At 44.4% G+C, this 17,211-nt stretch overlaps 1 protein-coding gene and 1 long non-coding RNA gene across 4 annotated transcripts; one reads left to right on the top strand and one right to left on the bottom strand.

The window, feature by feature from the left end:
• Positions 1-7,997: 7,997 nt before the first annotated feature.
• SLITRK5 (SLIT and NTRK like family member 5) lies at positions 7,998-15,734 on the bottom strand. Of its 3 annotated transcripts, none has more exons than XM_053307838.1 (2): positions 15,501-15,734; positions 7,998-11,595 (listed from the first exon to the last, which is right to left on the bottom strand). In XM_053307838.1, exon 2 carries the CDS (start codon positions 11,585-11,587, stop codon positions 8,684-8,686), a length of 2,904 nt encoding a protein of 967 aa, XP_053163813.1. In that variant the 5' UTR covers positions 11,588-11,595; positions 15,501-15,734; the 3' UTR covers positions 7,998-8,683. The 3 variants fall into 3 exon arrangements, with proteins under 3 accessions (XP_053163813.1, XP_053163814.1, XP_053163812.1); XM_053307839.1 differs by lacking the exon at positions 15,501-15,734 and adding an exon at positions 14,174-14,433; XM_053307837.1 differs by lacking the exon at positions 15,501-15,734 and adding an exon at positions 12,014-13,549.
• On the top strand, positions 15,207-17,192 carry LOC128350133 (uncharacterized). The gene is made up of 2 exons (XR_008319172.1): positions 15,207-15,271; positions 15,727-17,192. It is a non-coding gene; the product is annotated as an uncharacterized LOC128350133 (long non-coding RNA).
• The last annotated feature ends 19 nt before the right edge of the window (positions 17,193-17,211 follow it).

Here is a 17,211-nt window from a genome sequence, read left to right as displayed (position 1 = left end):
AATAAAAAATGACTATATAATAATATAAATATATTACTAAATATATGAGCTGTATACTTGATTTCTCTCTAATGTATTACACACAGAGAGAAATATAAGCTTGGAAGGAAACTTCAAAGACAGTAATAAGAATTCCATTTGGATGTGAGTGCTGAAATGCTTAGGACAAAAAGCCAGCATGGTGTAGTGGCTAGAGAGCCGGACTAGGACCGGGGAGATCTGAGTTCAAATCCCCATTCAGCCACGAAACTAGCTGGGTGACTCTGGGCCAGTAACTCTCTCTCAGCCTAACCTACTTCACAGGGTTGTTGTTGTGAGGAGAAACCTAAGTATGTAGTACACCGCTCTGGGCTCTTAGAGCGGGATATAAAATGTAATAAATAAATAAATAAATAGGCCATAATCCTAAATGTGTTTATATCCTTTCAGTTGCCTTTAGAAGTGGTGACTCTATGCATACATTTCACAGACTTTGCACTATAATACATTTCGATATGTCGGTGATGCATAATAATACATAAATCTCACATATGTTGCAGTATAAATATTATTATTATTATTATTTATTTGATATATACCAATATATATTTTTTCACACACTCTCTCTCTCTCCCCCTCCCTTACTTTTAATTGTCCCTCCTCTTGTGCCATGAATATCAATCTGACATTCAGAAATTTAGGAGGTGAAACTAAGCTTCACCTGCTTAATTTCACTGTGTTAATTTCGAATTTCATTGTTAAAGGTGAAGGAACATGGCCAATATGCAAAGAATGATGGAAAATAATTAAGTAGATAGAAGCATGTCTTTTATTATTATTATTCTATTCTCTTTAATTACTTTTGTAGCCAAAAGTATTCTAGAAGCTGTTCAAACATGGAATGAAATAATGTACCAGGGTTTTGTTTTGTTTGTTTTCTGCATCAGGTGACCTTTTGCTGTTGCTACTGCATGGAATAGATGTAGATCCCAGTCTTCTGAATAATTCAACACACATTCAGATTATTGACTAAATCTAATTTATCAAGATTCAAATATCAGATCTGCTAGATCTATACTGGTATGCCATAAGAACACATATTGAATCACTCACAAGACAAGTGATCTTAACAAGACAACAGCAAAAAGCTACAGCAGTGAGGAAAAAGGTTAAAATGGATCCCAGTTCCAAACTGCTCCTGCAAAATGCCTTCTATATCAATTGGCCCACCATCTGCCAGTCAACCATCTTGACAACTGTCCCCTGAATCTTTCTAGTAAAAAAGCACAATGTGTTCAAATAAACTCTAGCTTCAAAAAATGAGCCCTTAGCCAAATGAACGATACTGTGGTCTTCTCCCTCATCACAAGTTTCTTCCTGGATATTTTTCAAAAGTCACTTAGGGAACACAATACAACACATCTGAGTTTGAGCATCATAAGCTCTTTCTTGGAGAAAAAGATCTTTCACTATAGATGAACAATTCATAACTAATGATTCTCCCTTTCAGGCAGGCAGGCAAGCAAGGAAAAACAGCAGCACATGGTTTAACCACTAACCATTATGGCATGAGTTGAGCCATGGCTAAAGACTCCCACAGTGCTGCCATAACATATGAAGGGGATTCTCACTGACTACAAACAAATGGACATGAGTAGTAAATTGATCCAGAGGTCCTGGAAATGCAAACAATTCCTTCCAAGGCAAGAACCGCGTGTGCGCACACTCGGACACACACACACGGACACACACACCATACTCACACAGTTCAACTAGATTGTATAGCAAAAGGCCTTTACAACATGTGACCCAATGAATGCATTTCATCAGCTTTGTGTACAAAACCTAAAGGTGGAAATATACTATTATTTTATGATTTTTAAAAATTGTTTCATATAAACATACGAAGTTACTGACTCGGACCATTGGTCCCACTAGCTCAGTACTGTCAATGCTTCTCACTAGAATTTCATCCAGGGATGTTTTCAATTCTACCTGGAGATGCCAAGCATTGAATGTGGGGTCATCTGTATGCAAAGCATGTGCTCTACCACTCAGCTATAGCCCCTCCCCAAGAGGTTTCAGACATTACAATTTCCTTTATGAGATTTCATATTTCTATCATGGGACCCTCAATGTTTGAACTAACCTTTAGACCATAATACCACCACACCTCACACCATACCTTTTAGAGAAGTCCCAGTAATTTCACTGATTTACTGTGCTGTAGACCAGCAGTGGGCAGTTTTATGGAGTCCAGGAGCTACTCTTTCCCCCTCCCAGAACCTTGGTAGCTACCTGTATGAAATAGTGGCTTGTGGAACATAGGAAGCTGCCTTATACCAAGCCAGACCACAGATCCATCTCACTTAGTATTGTCTACACCAGGGATTCTCAACGTTGGGTCCCCAGATGTTATTGGACTTCAACTCCCATAATCCCCAACCAAAGGCCTTAGGGGCTGGGGATTATGGGAGTTGAAGTCCAATAACATCTGGAGACCCAACGTTGAGAATCCCTGGTCTACACAGCCTGGCTGTGGCTTCTAAAAGGTGGCAGGCAAGAATCTCTCTCAGCCCTATCTTGGAGATGCCAGGGAGGGAGTGTAGAACCTTCTGCATGCAAGCATGAAGACACTCTTCCCCGAGTGGCTTGGAAAGGCAGAACCAGATGCAACATGGTACCTTGCACAAAAATTTACATCAACAGAATAAGGGAAACATCAAAATCCCCTGCATCCCAAGAGTATTTTGCTACAGGATAAAGTGAAGAAATGATGCTTTGGGGGGAGGGGGAGTGGAGATAAATTAATAGGAGAGAAAAAGCAGGCCTGATAACCTAAAGAAAGATTTAAATAGACATGGCCATGCTCCCTGTCAGCCATCCAATTACACTTGCAATATTGACTAGCAGGGAAGAGTGGGGAGACAAAAATCCCAACACCTAGAGAGCTACCTCTAATGAGGCTGAAAGCTACCAGTAGTTCCCAAGCTTCCTAACACCCATTCCTGCTACAGACTGTATATATTCTGATTAAATTCCTTTTGGTTTTAAATCCATATACATGTATTGTACTGAACTCGGTGGGGACTTACTTCTAAGTAAGTATGCATAGGATCGTGTGGCACATCAAGAAATTCTGTTCAAAGTAACATCCACCGTTAAAACCAGAAAAGGCAATGAAATGCTGTATGTTCTCTTCTCCAGAGAATCCCAGCAGTATTATACAGCAGATCAAGTAGATCCAGAAGAAACCGGTAGAATCCAGGAATCCAACATAAGTATTTCTCATATGTAAATAGGTCTCTAAATGGGCTTTCTCATCTGCTGTTCTCATGTTCATGAGATCAAAAAATAGACTCTCTCTGATCCATGGCTGGATTCATGGCTGGATTCATGTTCCTCCCCGGACGATGAGGCAGAATCATTGCAAAAATGTTTCTGCCTTGTCAGTTTCACATGGTGAGTATTTCTTATGAATGCACCCCCACGTGGTGACAGCTGGTATTTACCACGTCAGTTTGCAAGTCCCGTCATCCCTCCCCCCGCCCCCCGGATTTAGTAAATACCAGTTGTCCCCATACCAGCACAGTCCTAAGGATTATTTCGCCATGTGAAACTGACAAGGTAAAATTAACCTGCAATTCCAACCTCAAAGTGAACATGGCATTCAGGCCCATATGTTTTTACAACCAGGCAACCCATTCCTCTCAGGAATCACTCCCCTTATAGATTTTCCCCCCCAGACTCTTGTCAAAGAAAATACATAGTTAGATGGTACATTCATTTTAGCAAAATCATGTGTCAAGAAGGCTTTGAAAGAGATGCCCGGGGTGGGGGCACTTTCAAATGATCTAATAAACACAAAGCCTCACCAAAATGTTTTCAACATTATTTTCAAATGGTCAGTCTTTGCTCCATTTATTAGCACTAGCTCAGCATTTTATCTCATCAATTTTATCTCATCAATACAAGTAGTGATTGTATTTGGTGGACTGTCCACCAATTAAATACATTTATTTGATTAATAATCTGTCTTTCAATCATTAATCAATAGATTGCAATCAAGAACCAAAATAATTTTTAAAAACTATACAGCTGTACCTTAACTCTCAGTCTAATTCATTAAAAATTTGCCCTCACTAATTAAAATTAGCTGCCTCCATTGAATCAATTAAATGTTTAGCTGATTCCTCAACTGATTAGACTAATAAAAACTTGTAGCCCTAAAAAGAATGGAAAAACAAGCACACAGATTGAAAAAAGAATCATGCTTTGCATTTCTGAGAGGTATCAAACAGCCCAGCTTATACTACATTGTGAAGTCCTTTGAAGCCAGTGTAACCTACTAGACAAAATTTGATGGATGGATTTGGACCTGGTTGTAAAATTCCGTTCATCTATTTGGTGGCTAAATCATACCATTTCACTCTAAGCTCTATAATATGTAAAACTGGAATACCCATTATCTATCTTGTTCTAAGGATGAACAGGTTAGGCAAATGCATGTCCTATACTTAGCTTGCTAATGGTGATGGAACCTTAAAGCAATTACATTAATTATTCTGCTTCCAACACATGGGTATTCCAGGTGCAATTCTGACCAGTTTAGGCCAATGAGAGCTTAGACCTAGGAAGGTATAATCTTGCAAAAGTATCATTCATTCCAAAAGGATTTATTCAAGAAGCATTCCCAGAAGTTTGTGCACTTTGAGGGGTTCCTCTGGTCTATGTAGCCTGCAGTTTTCAAACTATAAGTTCAGTGGGGAAATGACAATTTGCCTTTATTTCCCTCACATCACATTACAAAGTCCACTGCAGTTTCCAATCTGATCCTACAGCAAATAAGTATGCAGAGAACATGAAGACAGGTGCTAAGATATCACCAGGGAAGATAAGTGTTCTAAACAAATCTATTGCTTATGTGTGCCTATTGCCCATTGTTTATGTTACAATACATTTACTTGTATGTGAAATAAACTTAGCTTAACAGAATGTTATATTAAATACTCCCCATAGCAAATACTGATGGAAGGAAAGAAGGGGATTTCCAAAACAATTCATTGCTGAGATTTCCATGCACACACTGGCATAATATTTACAAACATTTGGAACATAATGGATCATCATCAATGGTGGGGGAGCGGAATGCACAGTTGAATGATGCCACATCATGTGGTGGTTGTTTGTACACATTGTGCCATGATGAATGTATGCAAACATTGTCAGAAGGACCCCTATCACTATGGTAAATGTAACATATAGCCTAGACCTTACTGAAATTTCCCTGAATTCTATTAACCAAGAGGTCCTAAAGATATAACTACTGAAGGGATAGTTCATTAGTCACCTAATATGAGAACAGGTGCTTCTGCCACACATTCTTGAATACTTAAAAGATCTGGTGCATTCAGACAAACTTTTAACAAGCAATTTCAAGGTGATGATCATATCACATGTAAAAAAAATCCCTACTGACAGCTACTATTCTTAGGAAATGATAATACCACTATCTGTGAGTTCCAGCTATAAATATGGTAATTGAATATTGATGCTTTAATACTTTTACTGTGTTATATACTGTGTCTTAAAATCTTGTTGTACGTCACTATGAATTCACTTGCTAAGAATGGCAGTATATACACACACACCATCTTTTAAATAAATAAATAATTGCCACTAGACCACCACCACCCCTGGTGGGCTTGAGCTATATGACAAGAAGTTGCTGAGGAAAGATGCACCTATTTATTCTGTGCCCATCACACAGCTACTGCTGGCAGAAAACACAATCGTAGCAATGACTTCAGTCATCATATGAGTTACATGGTCATCTAAACTCAATTATAGAATTTTCTTGATCAGGATATTAATGTATACCATGGACACTCTACTAGCCAATAAAATCTACACTTCAAAAATAAATCATTTCCTAAAACCTCTTCCAGTCCGTTCTTAAGATAAACCCATCAAATTTAAGAACATATGCTATTGGCATTTGACACAGTCCAAATAAGTATTTGACCCTTGATATCCTATATGAAATTAGACATATTCTCCATTGAAATGGATGTCTTAAATCATTTAACTAAAGGAGTATTTATAGTCCTTGTAACTGGATTTGGTAGACAATTAATGACTATTTGAGTTTTGTTTAGTTGTAATATAACTGAATTTTATCCCCTTTCTAGTTTTTTAAAAAATCAAATAAAAATATTTCCATGATCTTATTGAAAATTCAGAATCAAATATATTTCCCCAAATATACTTTCATAATATACTTCCAAATATACCGCTTTCTTCTTTGTGTAAAAGGGTAGGGAGAGGATGAGGCTACCAAAATTATTTTGTAGAAGGGAAAGTATACAACCCGTGTTGCTTTTTAAATAAAGAAAATAACATACTTTGCACATGTAAGAAAAGCAAGATAGACAGTGTTTTAGGGGAAATCATTAACAAAACAATTCATTCCCCCTTTCTCAAAACAGAAAACCTTCAATGGAATACAAAGACAGAAATCCACATGAAATATCACATACCAAATTTCACCTATATAAAACAAAAACTACAGAATGGAGACAAATGTTAAAGGTGAAACTATAGTAGCACACAATAGAGGTCTAGTTTAAATTGGTTATGTACCTTGGGAATTATTATGTATAGAGTACAAAAAACACCCTAAAGAATTTGCAGTATTGGCATGAGTCTGCTATTATTAAATTCATGATCTTATTAAGGGGGAAAGTACTTTGGTTCATGAACAATATATGGCACTGGAAATAAATCACTGAACTTCAGGTAAAGACTCTTTCATTTCCTTCCATTGAAATCATTATCAAGTGTTTATTCATAAACTATTTTTAAAAATTACATGTACTGGGATACATATGAGACCACACCCTGGCCCACTGTACAGTGATGCTGTATTTATGGACAGCTTTGCCACTGCCTGATGCCCAAAGGGATAAGAATCAGTACTTCATAAATAAAATGTACAGTCCATCATTTGGCCTTTCAAGGTAGCAGTACACATATGGATCTGTACAAGGACAATTGAATTTGACTGAACAATCCAAAATTGGCTACAGTAGTAGTCAAACTCGGATGTTGGGTGCATTATGAAAATAAACTACCACTACCACCCCTGCTAAAATAAACAATTTCTATGCGTCCCTCCTTATTTAGCCCAATTAGTCATCCTAAGACTAATAGTTCATGAACAGCAACAACAAAATATATCATATTTATATAGATATAGATATTTCTTTCCCCTGACCCGATTGTCTTGGATTGTCTGATAGGTTTTGGTCATGATGATGATGATTAATTTCAGTGACTTCTGACGTTCTCCAGGGACCATTGCAGCTTTGGAAATACAGCTCAGTTAGAATGCAATGCAACACTTATGAGCAAATCACAGACTCTGGGCCTCATCCTGAACACTCCTCTGCACTCTGGAGAAATTCCCAGTACTACATCCAAATAAGGACCTGCTCCTGCAACTATAGAGACATGGACCATGGGCGGAACTTTACATTAAAGTTTAACCTATACCAGAGGCTGCAAGTCTGTGCTCAGTTGGTCTGTTAAATGGTACTAAAGTCAACAGGAACCTAACTTTGGGCAGGATGGCAGCCTGAGGGTTTGCAGTATGGTTTCGCATACCACCAGCACCATAGTGCCATTGCACACATAACACAGCAACAAGTTAGGGGTTGCCACTGAATGTATACTCAACAGGGAGCCATAGTTCTTTACGAGTTGGATCTAGATGATGCACATTATGCAACACCTGTCGTCACATTCACACATTACACTTTGAAGTATCCACCTAAATAACCTATAATGTGTGAAGGGGCCCAGTTAGATGTTCCAGAGCGAGGCTAAACTGTGTGCAAAAAAACAAACATTCAGGATGACTCTCAAATACTGAAGGAAGTGCTACTGCATATATAAAAATAGGAGCTACAATAAAATATCTTTTGTATATACTTCAATAAGTTATTTTTACTAAGCAGTTAAAGATCATATATCTCTGAACTCTTTATTGATTTGTCCACATCTATGGTGATCCTTTTAAAGATCATAATATTTGTTTTAATTCAAAAGTCCAGAAACATACAAATACATCCTTTTTTTTCCTTAAAAAAGGGAGGGGAAAAACAAACAACCTTGTATTAAAGTCAGGGTGTGCTAATCTCCCCCCAGCCCCCCAAACAGCCATTTACACCCATTCATGGCTAAAAAAGGGAATCCGGTGCCCTGCACTTTTCAACCTAGAGAAAACAAATCATAAGTAGTGCATATCCGACATAAAAGAAAAGATAAATTGATTTCTACAACCTTTTTGACATCTGGCTGTACGAAGCCCATTCTTTCTTCACACCCCATGCCTCCCTTAGCACAACACATACCACAGAAAGGGGTGAGAAAATAAATTCTCTGCCTGGTTCACCCAATCACTTCCTACTGGCTGTAAAAAAAAAACACAAAAAAACCAGAACTTTAACTATGGAATCAGCACACCCTTTCAGTAGCTTTCCCCGAAGCTGGAAATTCCTGTGCCAAGGCACTTCACCTTCCAACACAATGAAGCAAGGAAAGGGGAGGAAAGGGATGTGGAAAGGGAGAATCAACACTGTGTTTCTTTGTGTGTGGTTGTTAAATACAAATGCTCTGGAGAGAGAATGGAAGAGGAGGGGTCTCAAAACTGACTGAATGTGGTCTGTTTTTCCAATACTTCGAGGTAGTCCGGCTCTGCATTTAGCTTTGCTTTTAGCTCCAGGTATTCGTTCCTGTTGGGCTCTACATAAACAGTGCTTGGGGGGTTGTAGAGCAACGTTTCCCGGAGCCTGGTGTCCCCCGGGCCAGGATGCAAATATGGGTGAGGGGGGCGCCTAAGGTCATAGTTAGGGGAGTAAGTGTAGGCAGTTGGGGGAAACTTAGGGTACTCGGGAAGGTTACTGCCTCCCAAGGTAGAAGAAGGGTGTTTGTCGGGCTCCAAAATGCCCCTGTAAAAACGATCAGCATCCTGAACAGGGGAAAGCAACTCGTCCCGAGGCTCAATGGTGCTCACAGTGTATGTGGGGCTCCGCAGAGTCTCCTCTTGGCCTCCCGGAGCTATTGGGGGCTGCCCCAAGACCTGTGGGGGTGGTGGGGGTTGAGGCTGAAGATGATGGTTGCTGTAGGTCACCTTGAGCTCATGGAGATCTTTGTAATCCTCACCCGCATTGCCTTCCCTGGAGCGGTAGATGGGGTTCTTGCACATGTGGCCCAAGGGGTGAGGGATGTATTCATAGACGTGTCCTGCAGGCGTTTTTACCTTGGGCAAAGCTGGACCTCCTCCTCCTCCTCCACCCCCTCCTCCACAGTGAAGATGCTGTGGGTGTTGCTGGTGATGGGCATGGGCATGAGAATGTGGAGCTCCCCCTCCCGTGTATACACTGTACTGCATGTTGAAAGAGCTCACATCTGAGTTGTTGGTGCTGGCATGGTCACCTTGGACTTTCTTCCTACGCTTCATGACCAGCACAAAGAGACCTGCAGCCACAAACACAGACATGATGAAGACCAGCAGCAGGCTGAGAATCAGAACTGACAAAGGCACCGTGGAAGAAGAGGAGGAGGAAGAAGAGCCACCAGAAGGTGATACTGAGTCCTCCTCCTCCAAGGTGCTATTGAATTGCCCAGAGTTGGAGAAAGGGGTGGTCCTGGCTGGTCCCTGCATGGATGATGGAGTGGGAGTGGAAACAATGATGTCAGAATAGTCTGGGCACAGCAGTTCCGGTTTGATGCTCCTCATGTAATTCTGGGCAAATTTCTTAGGGGATTCACAGATTACCTGGTCCACAAGGACACCTGTGTTGAGTTGCTCGAGCCATAACTTCATGCCCACCACATCACATGTACAATCCCATGGGTTCTCATGGAGATCAATCTGCAGCAGGGATTTCAACTGATCAAGCACTCCACTGACAGGAAGGTAGGAGAAATGATTGCTCCTCAGGTTCAACCTGTAGAGAGTTAAACCAGAAAAAATACCACCAGGTAATGATCTCAGCAGGTTGTTGTTAAGAAACAAGAGCTGCAAATTGGGTACAGGATCAAAAGTGCCCGCCTCAATCTCCCGGATCACGTTATATTGCAGGAAGAGGTACTGCAAACTCTGAAGCCCATAGAATAGCTCCGGGTTCAGCTTCTCAATCCTGTTTCCATTCAGATAGAGCCTACGCAAGTTAGTTAGATCCCCAAAGGCTCGATCCTGAATTACTGAGATGCGGTTATTGCCCAGGTGGAGCAAATCCAACCCAGTAGCATCCAGGAAATCTGACCTGCGCACCAGCGCAATGTAGTTCTCAGTTAGGTACATCTTCTTGGGGTTGTACGGCTTGGGTTGCAGCTCTGAGATGCTCTCAATCTTCCTCTCTTGGCAGTTGACATTGAGGCCCAAATCGGAGATCTGCAGGTTGCATGTGCAAGCTGTTGGACACTCCAAAGGCACCGGGGATTTGGTCTGGTATGCAATGCTGGGGCCATAGTTGCTGTATCCTGGATCCTTGGAGGGCAGACGAGAGGTTGGGCGCACCCTAGGTTTGTTGGGCTGGCGGGTCCCTTTGGGGGGCTTTGATTTGTAAACAGCTGAGGAAGAAGTAGCCACAGAGTTCACAGAGGCTGGAGTGGTGTGGAAATACCCTGTGGTGCTCAGTGGGGTCTGTGGTCTCATCTCATAATCTGAGATGAGTCTCCTAGGGCAAAGCTCCTGCTTGGAGACCTCATCCAAATCCCTCCCATGTAAACGGAAAGGAGTTTCACAAACCACGTCCCCCACCAGGGCTGAATAGGAGATACTGTCCAACCAATCTTTGAGTGCAATCAGCTCACAGGAGCAATTCCACAGATTTTCCTCCAGCTGCAGCTCCACCACCTTATCCATATGCTGCAGAAGCCCCAGGTAGGGGAGCAGTTTCAGTCGGTTGCCCCTCAAATCTAGGTGAGTCAAGGGCACAAAACGGAACAAGTTGTTGGGCAATGAAGAGAGGAGATTGTCATTCAGAATCAGCACCTGCAGCAGGTGCAACTTGCTGAAAGCATTGGGTTCGATGGCACTGATATAATTATAATCAACTTGGAGATACTCCAAGTTCTCCAGTCCCACAAAAGTGTCATCCCTCAGAATTTCCAGCTTGTTGTTGTTCAAGTGCAGTCTCCTTAAAGCCCTCAGTCCATGGAAGGCTCCGGTCTCGATGTCCTGGATGTCGTTACTGCCCAGATGCAATATCGAAGCCCCACTATAATTGACCAGCTGATTAGAGTAGAGCCGATTGAGTAGATTTCCAGACAGCAGGAGGTGGTAGATTGGGAATTTTGGAGGGCTGATGTCCAAGATGCTGATGATCCCTCGGTTTTCACAGTTCACCATTAATATGCCATCTTTCTCCTCACAAGGACATCCTTTGTCAGTGTCACAGATCTCCCCATAATATTCAATGCTCTCTGCCCACGCAAGGACTAGAGATGTTAAAGCAAAGGCTATGGTTTGCACCATCCAGATATGCATTTTCCTGTTGAGATCCTGCTCCCAAGTCACTGTAGAGCAGCAAGCATACATGTTATCTCCTGCGGAGGGCAAGAAAAGAAAACAGACCATTGTGACACAAGTGCAGAAACTGAAACCCAATAATGACAAAGTAAGAAACAGGGGAAATGAATGCTTGGAGAAATCAAATTTGCTTCTAATTGCCAAGAGTTTTGATTAAAAGATTAGCCATGGAACTGCTGTTAAATAATATCAAAAATTACCAGATTGCTGTATTTTCACAGGTAAGAGTACAATGGCCATCAATTCTGTTCCTAATATTAGAAGTGCATTTCAATTTTTCCTTTATTTTTACAGTTTGCTTACACCTCCCCCCCATAACACACACATGCTGTCCATAAATTTACATAAAATGGCTGTCAGTTTAGTTACTTGGTTCTAATTTCAGAGAACAGAAGCATCAACAGAAGCACCATTTTACAAGGTTTTCTAACTCACCTATTGCCCACACAGCACCCCCTTCCCTCTCCATTTCAGAACCTTTGGAATGAACAGCGACCTGAAAAGAAAGGTCTTCCCCCATTTTTGCCAAGGCATGCAGCTCTCTTGATGGTTGTTTTAAAAAACACACACACACACACACACACACACACACCCAGAAAACCATAGCTTGAAATGCCACTGCAGGGGTCTATCTGAAGAACAACTGGAACAACATACAGAAGTAGTATTTCGGAGGGGGGGGTTAAGCCTTGAAGCTGGTGAATCCCCAAATACCTGATTTCCTAAAATAGCTTTTTACTCTATAAGCTTATGGAAAAATACCAATAAATTTCTTCATTTGAGTGGTGAGGAGAGAGTGAGCAAGAGAACGAGTGAGAGCAGAAGTGATGGAATTCTCTGGCAGAGTAATTCAATATACACCCCCTCGTCATTTCACAGGCTTTTTTTCAAATGAGAGTGCTAGCCGCTGGTGGAATATTTATGAATTCTTATTAGAAGCAGATTTTCTTAGAAAAGTCATAATTGCCACTTGCTTTTGGATTGATCAGCTCCTAAATGAGTTATTTTCACAAGGGCACTGGTCAAAAGGCAGCAATGCAACACACACACACACACACACACACACACACAGAGTGAAAAACATCATCCTTAGCCACTCACCCAGAATCTGGCAAACATGCTAAACCTGAGGATTGCCCGCAGTCTCAGCCACATCGCTTCTTCCCCAAGCTTTGCAAAACTAGTCTAATTGAAAGGGAGCAAGCTAAGTGGGTCTTAGAGAGGCAGCTCATCATCGAATCTAGGAGCAGTGAAGTTGCTGATTCTCAGCTGCCATGGCTGTAAGCACCTTCTATCCTTCTGAGAGGAAGGCACCTGAGACAAACGAATGGGGGAATACTACCCAGCTCATCCATTCCTGCTCTGTGACCTGCGTCTAGTTGAGTCTAAATTACATCCAGATGGAAGCGAAATCCCCTTTCCTTTCCCCTCATCTCCTTTCTCTCTTCCCTTTAAGGTTCCTTGTACTTCTACTTGTCTGAATGTAATACTGAGGCAGAAGATGGAAGGCATGGGGACGTAGGGGAAGGGCAGGGGGGGGATCCAAATGGATTAAGGAGTCATCCAGCCTTAAACAATGAGTTTTGGATTGTTTGTTGCTTTTTTAAAGAGAGAGAGAGAGAAGGCTGCGTTTGCTCAGGTCAAACATTTTTAGAAACACCAAGAGCTTTTATTTCTGAAAATCATTGGTCATTTAAAAAACAACACCACACTTCTTCCTAAACATGGCTCAAAGACTGCCAGGTATCTGTATGGGTTCAAGTATTTTGCAGCAAAACACAAGCAGGCTAGACTGGAAGTCCTTGGCTCTCCAGTGGAGTGGTTTGGGGCCAACTGAAGGCATCTCTCTCTCTCTCTCTCTCTCTCTCTCTCTCTCTCTCTGCATCAAGTATGGAATTAGGGGAGGGGGGTGTTAGATCTTCCACTTCTATCACAACTCCCAGCTCTAGGAGTGCTATTCATGCATGAACTGGCTGCTCTTCAGATAGAGAGAGAGAAATAAATCCTCTAGGACTTTTTTTTTTTTTTTTTGGTTGCTTGGTTAAAAAAAAATCATCTGTATTTCTTCAATGATAGGTACAACAGCAATAAAAACTGGGATGCTCTCCTCCCAGCAACCCCCCCCCCACACACACACAGGGACACACACACATGCTGGATGGGTAGAGAGGGCATGCACTGAGGCAAATAAAGTTGAATGTGGCATAGAGAGAGGATTGCTAAGAGATCGATTGGGCTGCAAAGACTGAAGAAAGGAAGGCGAAGCAGCTAGCTGTCGTGTGTTTTAGATTTCTTTTTTTCATTTAAAGGGAAGGGGTTGCATTTCCTTCAATGCCCATCTCTTCTCTCCTCCCCCGAAAAATGAGTTCCACCCCTAAGATTACCGCACTGAAGCAGCCGCTTCGGCTTGCAAGCAGAAGCTCCTCTCCCAATTGCTCCAGCAGTGGGAGTTGGGAGCAATGGTGTTGTTAGGTTAAAAGCGGGGTGGTGGTGGGGGGGGGGCAGAGGAGGGGGAGGGGAGCCAAGAGCAACAAGGAGACACGGATCAACCCCCCCACCCCCACCCCGCTCCATCTCCACCCCCTCGCTACTTACGGAGGCTGAAATCTCCAGGGCCCGAGCATTGTTGCAAGCCATAAAGCAGCCTCGTTCGCTTGCTCTGGTGTGTTGCAAACCGCCCAGGCAGAGGAGAGGAGGAAGGCGGTGGGGAATTGCAGTTGGGAAGGCTGCCTGGCTAGCAGTGCACACACACTACAGCCTTGCACACGCCGCTGAGGCGCGCATCCCCCCCCCCCCCGCGCGCCTCTCTCTCTCACACACACACACGTTCACACAGACAGAACAGCGGTGCCAGGGGCTGCTTCCCGAAGCTCCTCTCCCCAGTAGCGGAGAATGGACCGGGGCGGGGGGGGGGGGGGCTGGAGAGACAGGGAGGGGCGAGCCAGAGAAGGGGGGGAGAAGGAGCTGGCGAGTGCAATGTGCAGGGGGGAGATATGGGAAAGCGGGGGTGGGCGATCGGGAGCGAAGGGGTGTGTGTGTGTGTGTGTCTCCACGCTCGCTCGCGCGCGCGTACAGTGCTGAATGACAAGCAGGGGCAGAGAGAAGACGGCCGTGGGAGGCAGGGCTTGGGTGGTCTAGAAGGGCCCGGGGATCCGTGGTGGGAAATCCTGCGTGGTGCTGGGGAGGGGCCTGGGGCAAAGGAGCACTGGCCGGGTTTTCCGGGGGTGGGGGGGGGGGTGTCGAGGGATGAATGGTTTGGGAAGGAGGCGCAGGGCACCGTGGCAATGGGTAAAGGAGGAAGAAAGCAATGGGCTATATGGACCGGGGCATGGATTTGGGTCAGTGTGTGTGGGGGTGCATCTGGGGAGGCTGGGGCTTAGAGGGAAGAAGGAGGGGATGTGGGCAGGAAGTGGGATGCAATGTCTGAGGGACTGGGCAGGGCAAAACTGGAGGGAAGGGGGCGAAGAGGGGGGGCGGGAGAGAGAAAGAGAAAGGGCCATTTGGATCAGGAGGGCCCAAGAGGGAGAAAGAGGTAGGAAGTGTGTGGGGGGGGGAGGAGGGCGCTAGATCAGGAAATATGGGGGAAGAGGCAGGTGGCACATGAAGAAGCGATGGTGCTAATGAGGGGCGGGGAAGGGAAGACGAAGAAGAAGCGTGGAGAGGGACCCGAGAAAGGGGGAGGCGAGAGGAGCAGTGAGTGGTGCAAAGGGGTGCCGTGAGGGAACCTGAAGGCCCGCGGGAGCAGCGAGAGTAGTGGATGGCGGTGGAAAGGCGAGGAGAAATGGTGGCATGGGGTGCAGAGTCACTGTTTCCTGCAGTCAACAGGATGGGCAGCTGGACAAGTCACTTTCTAGGAGTCTCCACACATGCCGACAGGCCCGCAGCTCTCCCTCCCTCACACACACACACGGTCGGTACTCACGCTTTCCATAGAAGAGGTCAACTTTCTCCCAGCTCGGCGGCAGCCTCTCCCGCTGAGCCTTCCCCTTCGTCTCCCCTCTCTTTCTTCCGCGTTCCTCCGCGATGCCCTCCTTGCCGCCGTCCTCACCCCGTTTCCCAGCGCCCCGGGCTGATCCCGCTCAGAGAAGCCTTGGCAGAAAGACAGGATCCGGCGAGCCGCCTCTTTAAGCCTCCTCTTCTTTTTGCAGCGCGCTCCGGACATCGTCGTGCCGGCGAGCACAGCGCACGGGAGCCGTCTTCCCTGGCGTCTGCTGGCTTCGCCGATTCCTCCCTGGGAGCCCCCACCGCTGATCCCCCTCCAGTTGGGGCTGGTCCTCCAAGCTGCTAAGCTGTGGCACCCTCTGATACATTCCACTTCAACCCCCCCCCCCGAAACGCTGTAGCCTGATTGGGGGAGAAAAAGCCCAGCAGCCTCGCCTATTATCCACCGATCCCAGCTTCAGAGACGCCGCACGAGCCTCTGGACAGCTCTTTCCCAGGAGCGTGTAAGGAAGGGGGGATGCTGAGATGGAGGGGCGGGCGGGTGGATGGATTCAGATATCTGCCCCAACAAAGAAGTGTGATCAACTTGTTTTCGCCTCTGTATCCTCCTCCAATGCCTTTTCTCCCTCTCCCTCTCCTCACAGACGGCGAAGGAATCTAGCAGGAGGGGAGGGGAGAGGCTCTGAGGCTGATTCAAGAAGGGTTTCCGAAGGAAGGAAGGAAAGAAGGAAGGAAGGAAGGAGAAGCGGGCTAAACCACTTATTCTGCATGGAGCGGCTGTTCCAGCAAAGCTGCGAGTGGAGCTGTTGGAGTAGAGGTGGCGATGACAGGGAGGCGGGGCGGGGGGGGGAGAGAACGGCCGCCGCGCCTAGTGCAGGTTCGCGGCCAATAGATGGCAGTGTTAGGCTTAGGCATCACATTGACATTCTTCAGAAATGCTCGCTTAGCTTGAAGCCAAAAGCAGGGGGGCTCTTCCCGCCGCTTCCACACACACACACCCCCCGCCCCGCAAGCTATGATGATGCTGATGATTCCTAGGAACGGGAATCAGCCTTCTTGTCTGCTTTACACAGGCAGGGGCACTTAGTACAGGGAGGATGACACTTAGCTGCCAGGGAAAAGAGAGGGGGCACGTGCAGGTCTACTGCTGAAGAAGTAACCAACCCAATCCCTTGCCAGCTGGCAAAATTACAGGATACAAAACTAACACTGAATATGGCAAGTTAGTATTTAACACAATTGCATTACATGTATGCAAGATTTAGCATTTATTTTTTCCTTAAGTTCCCCTCTAAATTGAACATCAGCATTGAAAATTCAGGTCCTAATTTATTTAAATATTCACATTTTGAATGTGTGCAAGGTTTTGTTTCAGTTCTGCAAATGGCAGCTCGATCAATTAGCAGATTTAAACCATACATCCCAGTAAATAATGTAGACACAAGTGTGGGACTGTATGTGCTTATGCAGCTTAGCTACTGGTATTAGTGTCCTAGAACACATGTATAGAAGAACCCAATTATCTTCTGCAGTGGTATGACACCTGACAGCAGTGCAGGGAATTTACAGAAGGTGGAAGTTCATTGTTGCTTTTTTGTGGGTTTTCATTCTGGATGCTTGGAATCATATGGATATTTGTTGATAAATACAGTGAGTAAAAATAGAGCTGACAGATCTGACTGGTCAATAAG

Source organism: Hemicordylus capensis, chromosome 3, assembly GCF_027244095.1.
Source record: "Hemicordylus capensis ecotype Gifberg chromosome 3, rHemCap1.1.pri, whole genome shotgun sequence".
Lineage (NCBI taxonomy): Eukaryota > Metazoa > Chordata > Lepidosauria > Squamata > Cordylidae > Hemicordylus > Hemicordylus capensis.
Note: the sequence above shows the minus strand (reverse complement) of the source record. Positions and strands in the feature narration are given on the sequence as shown.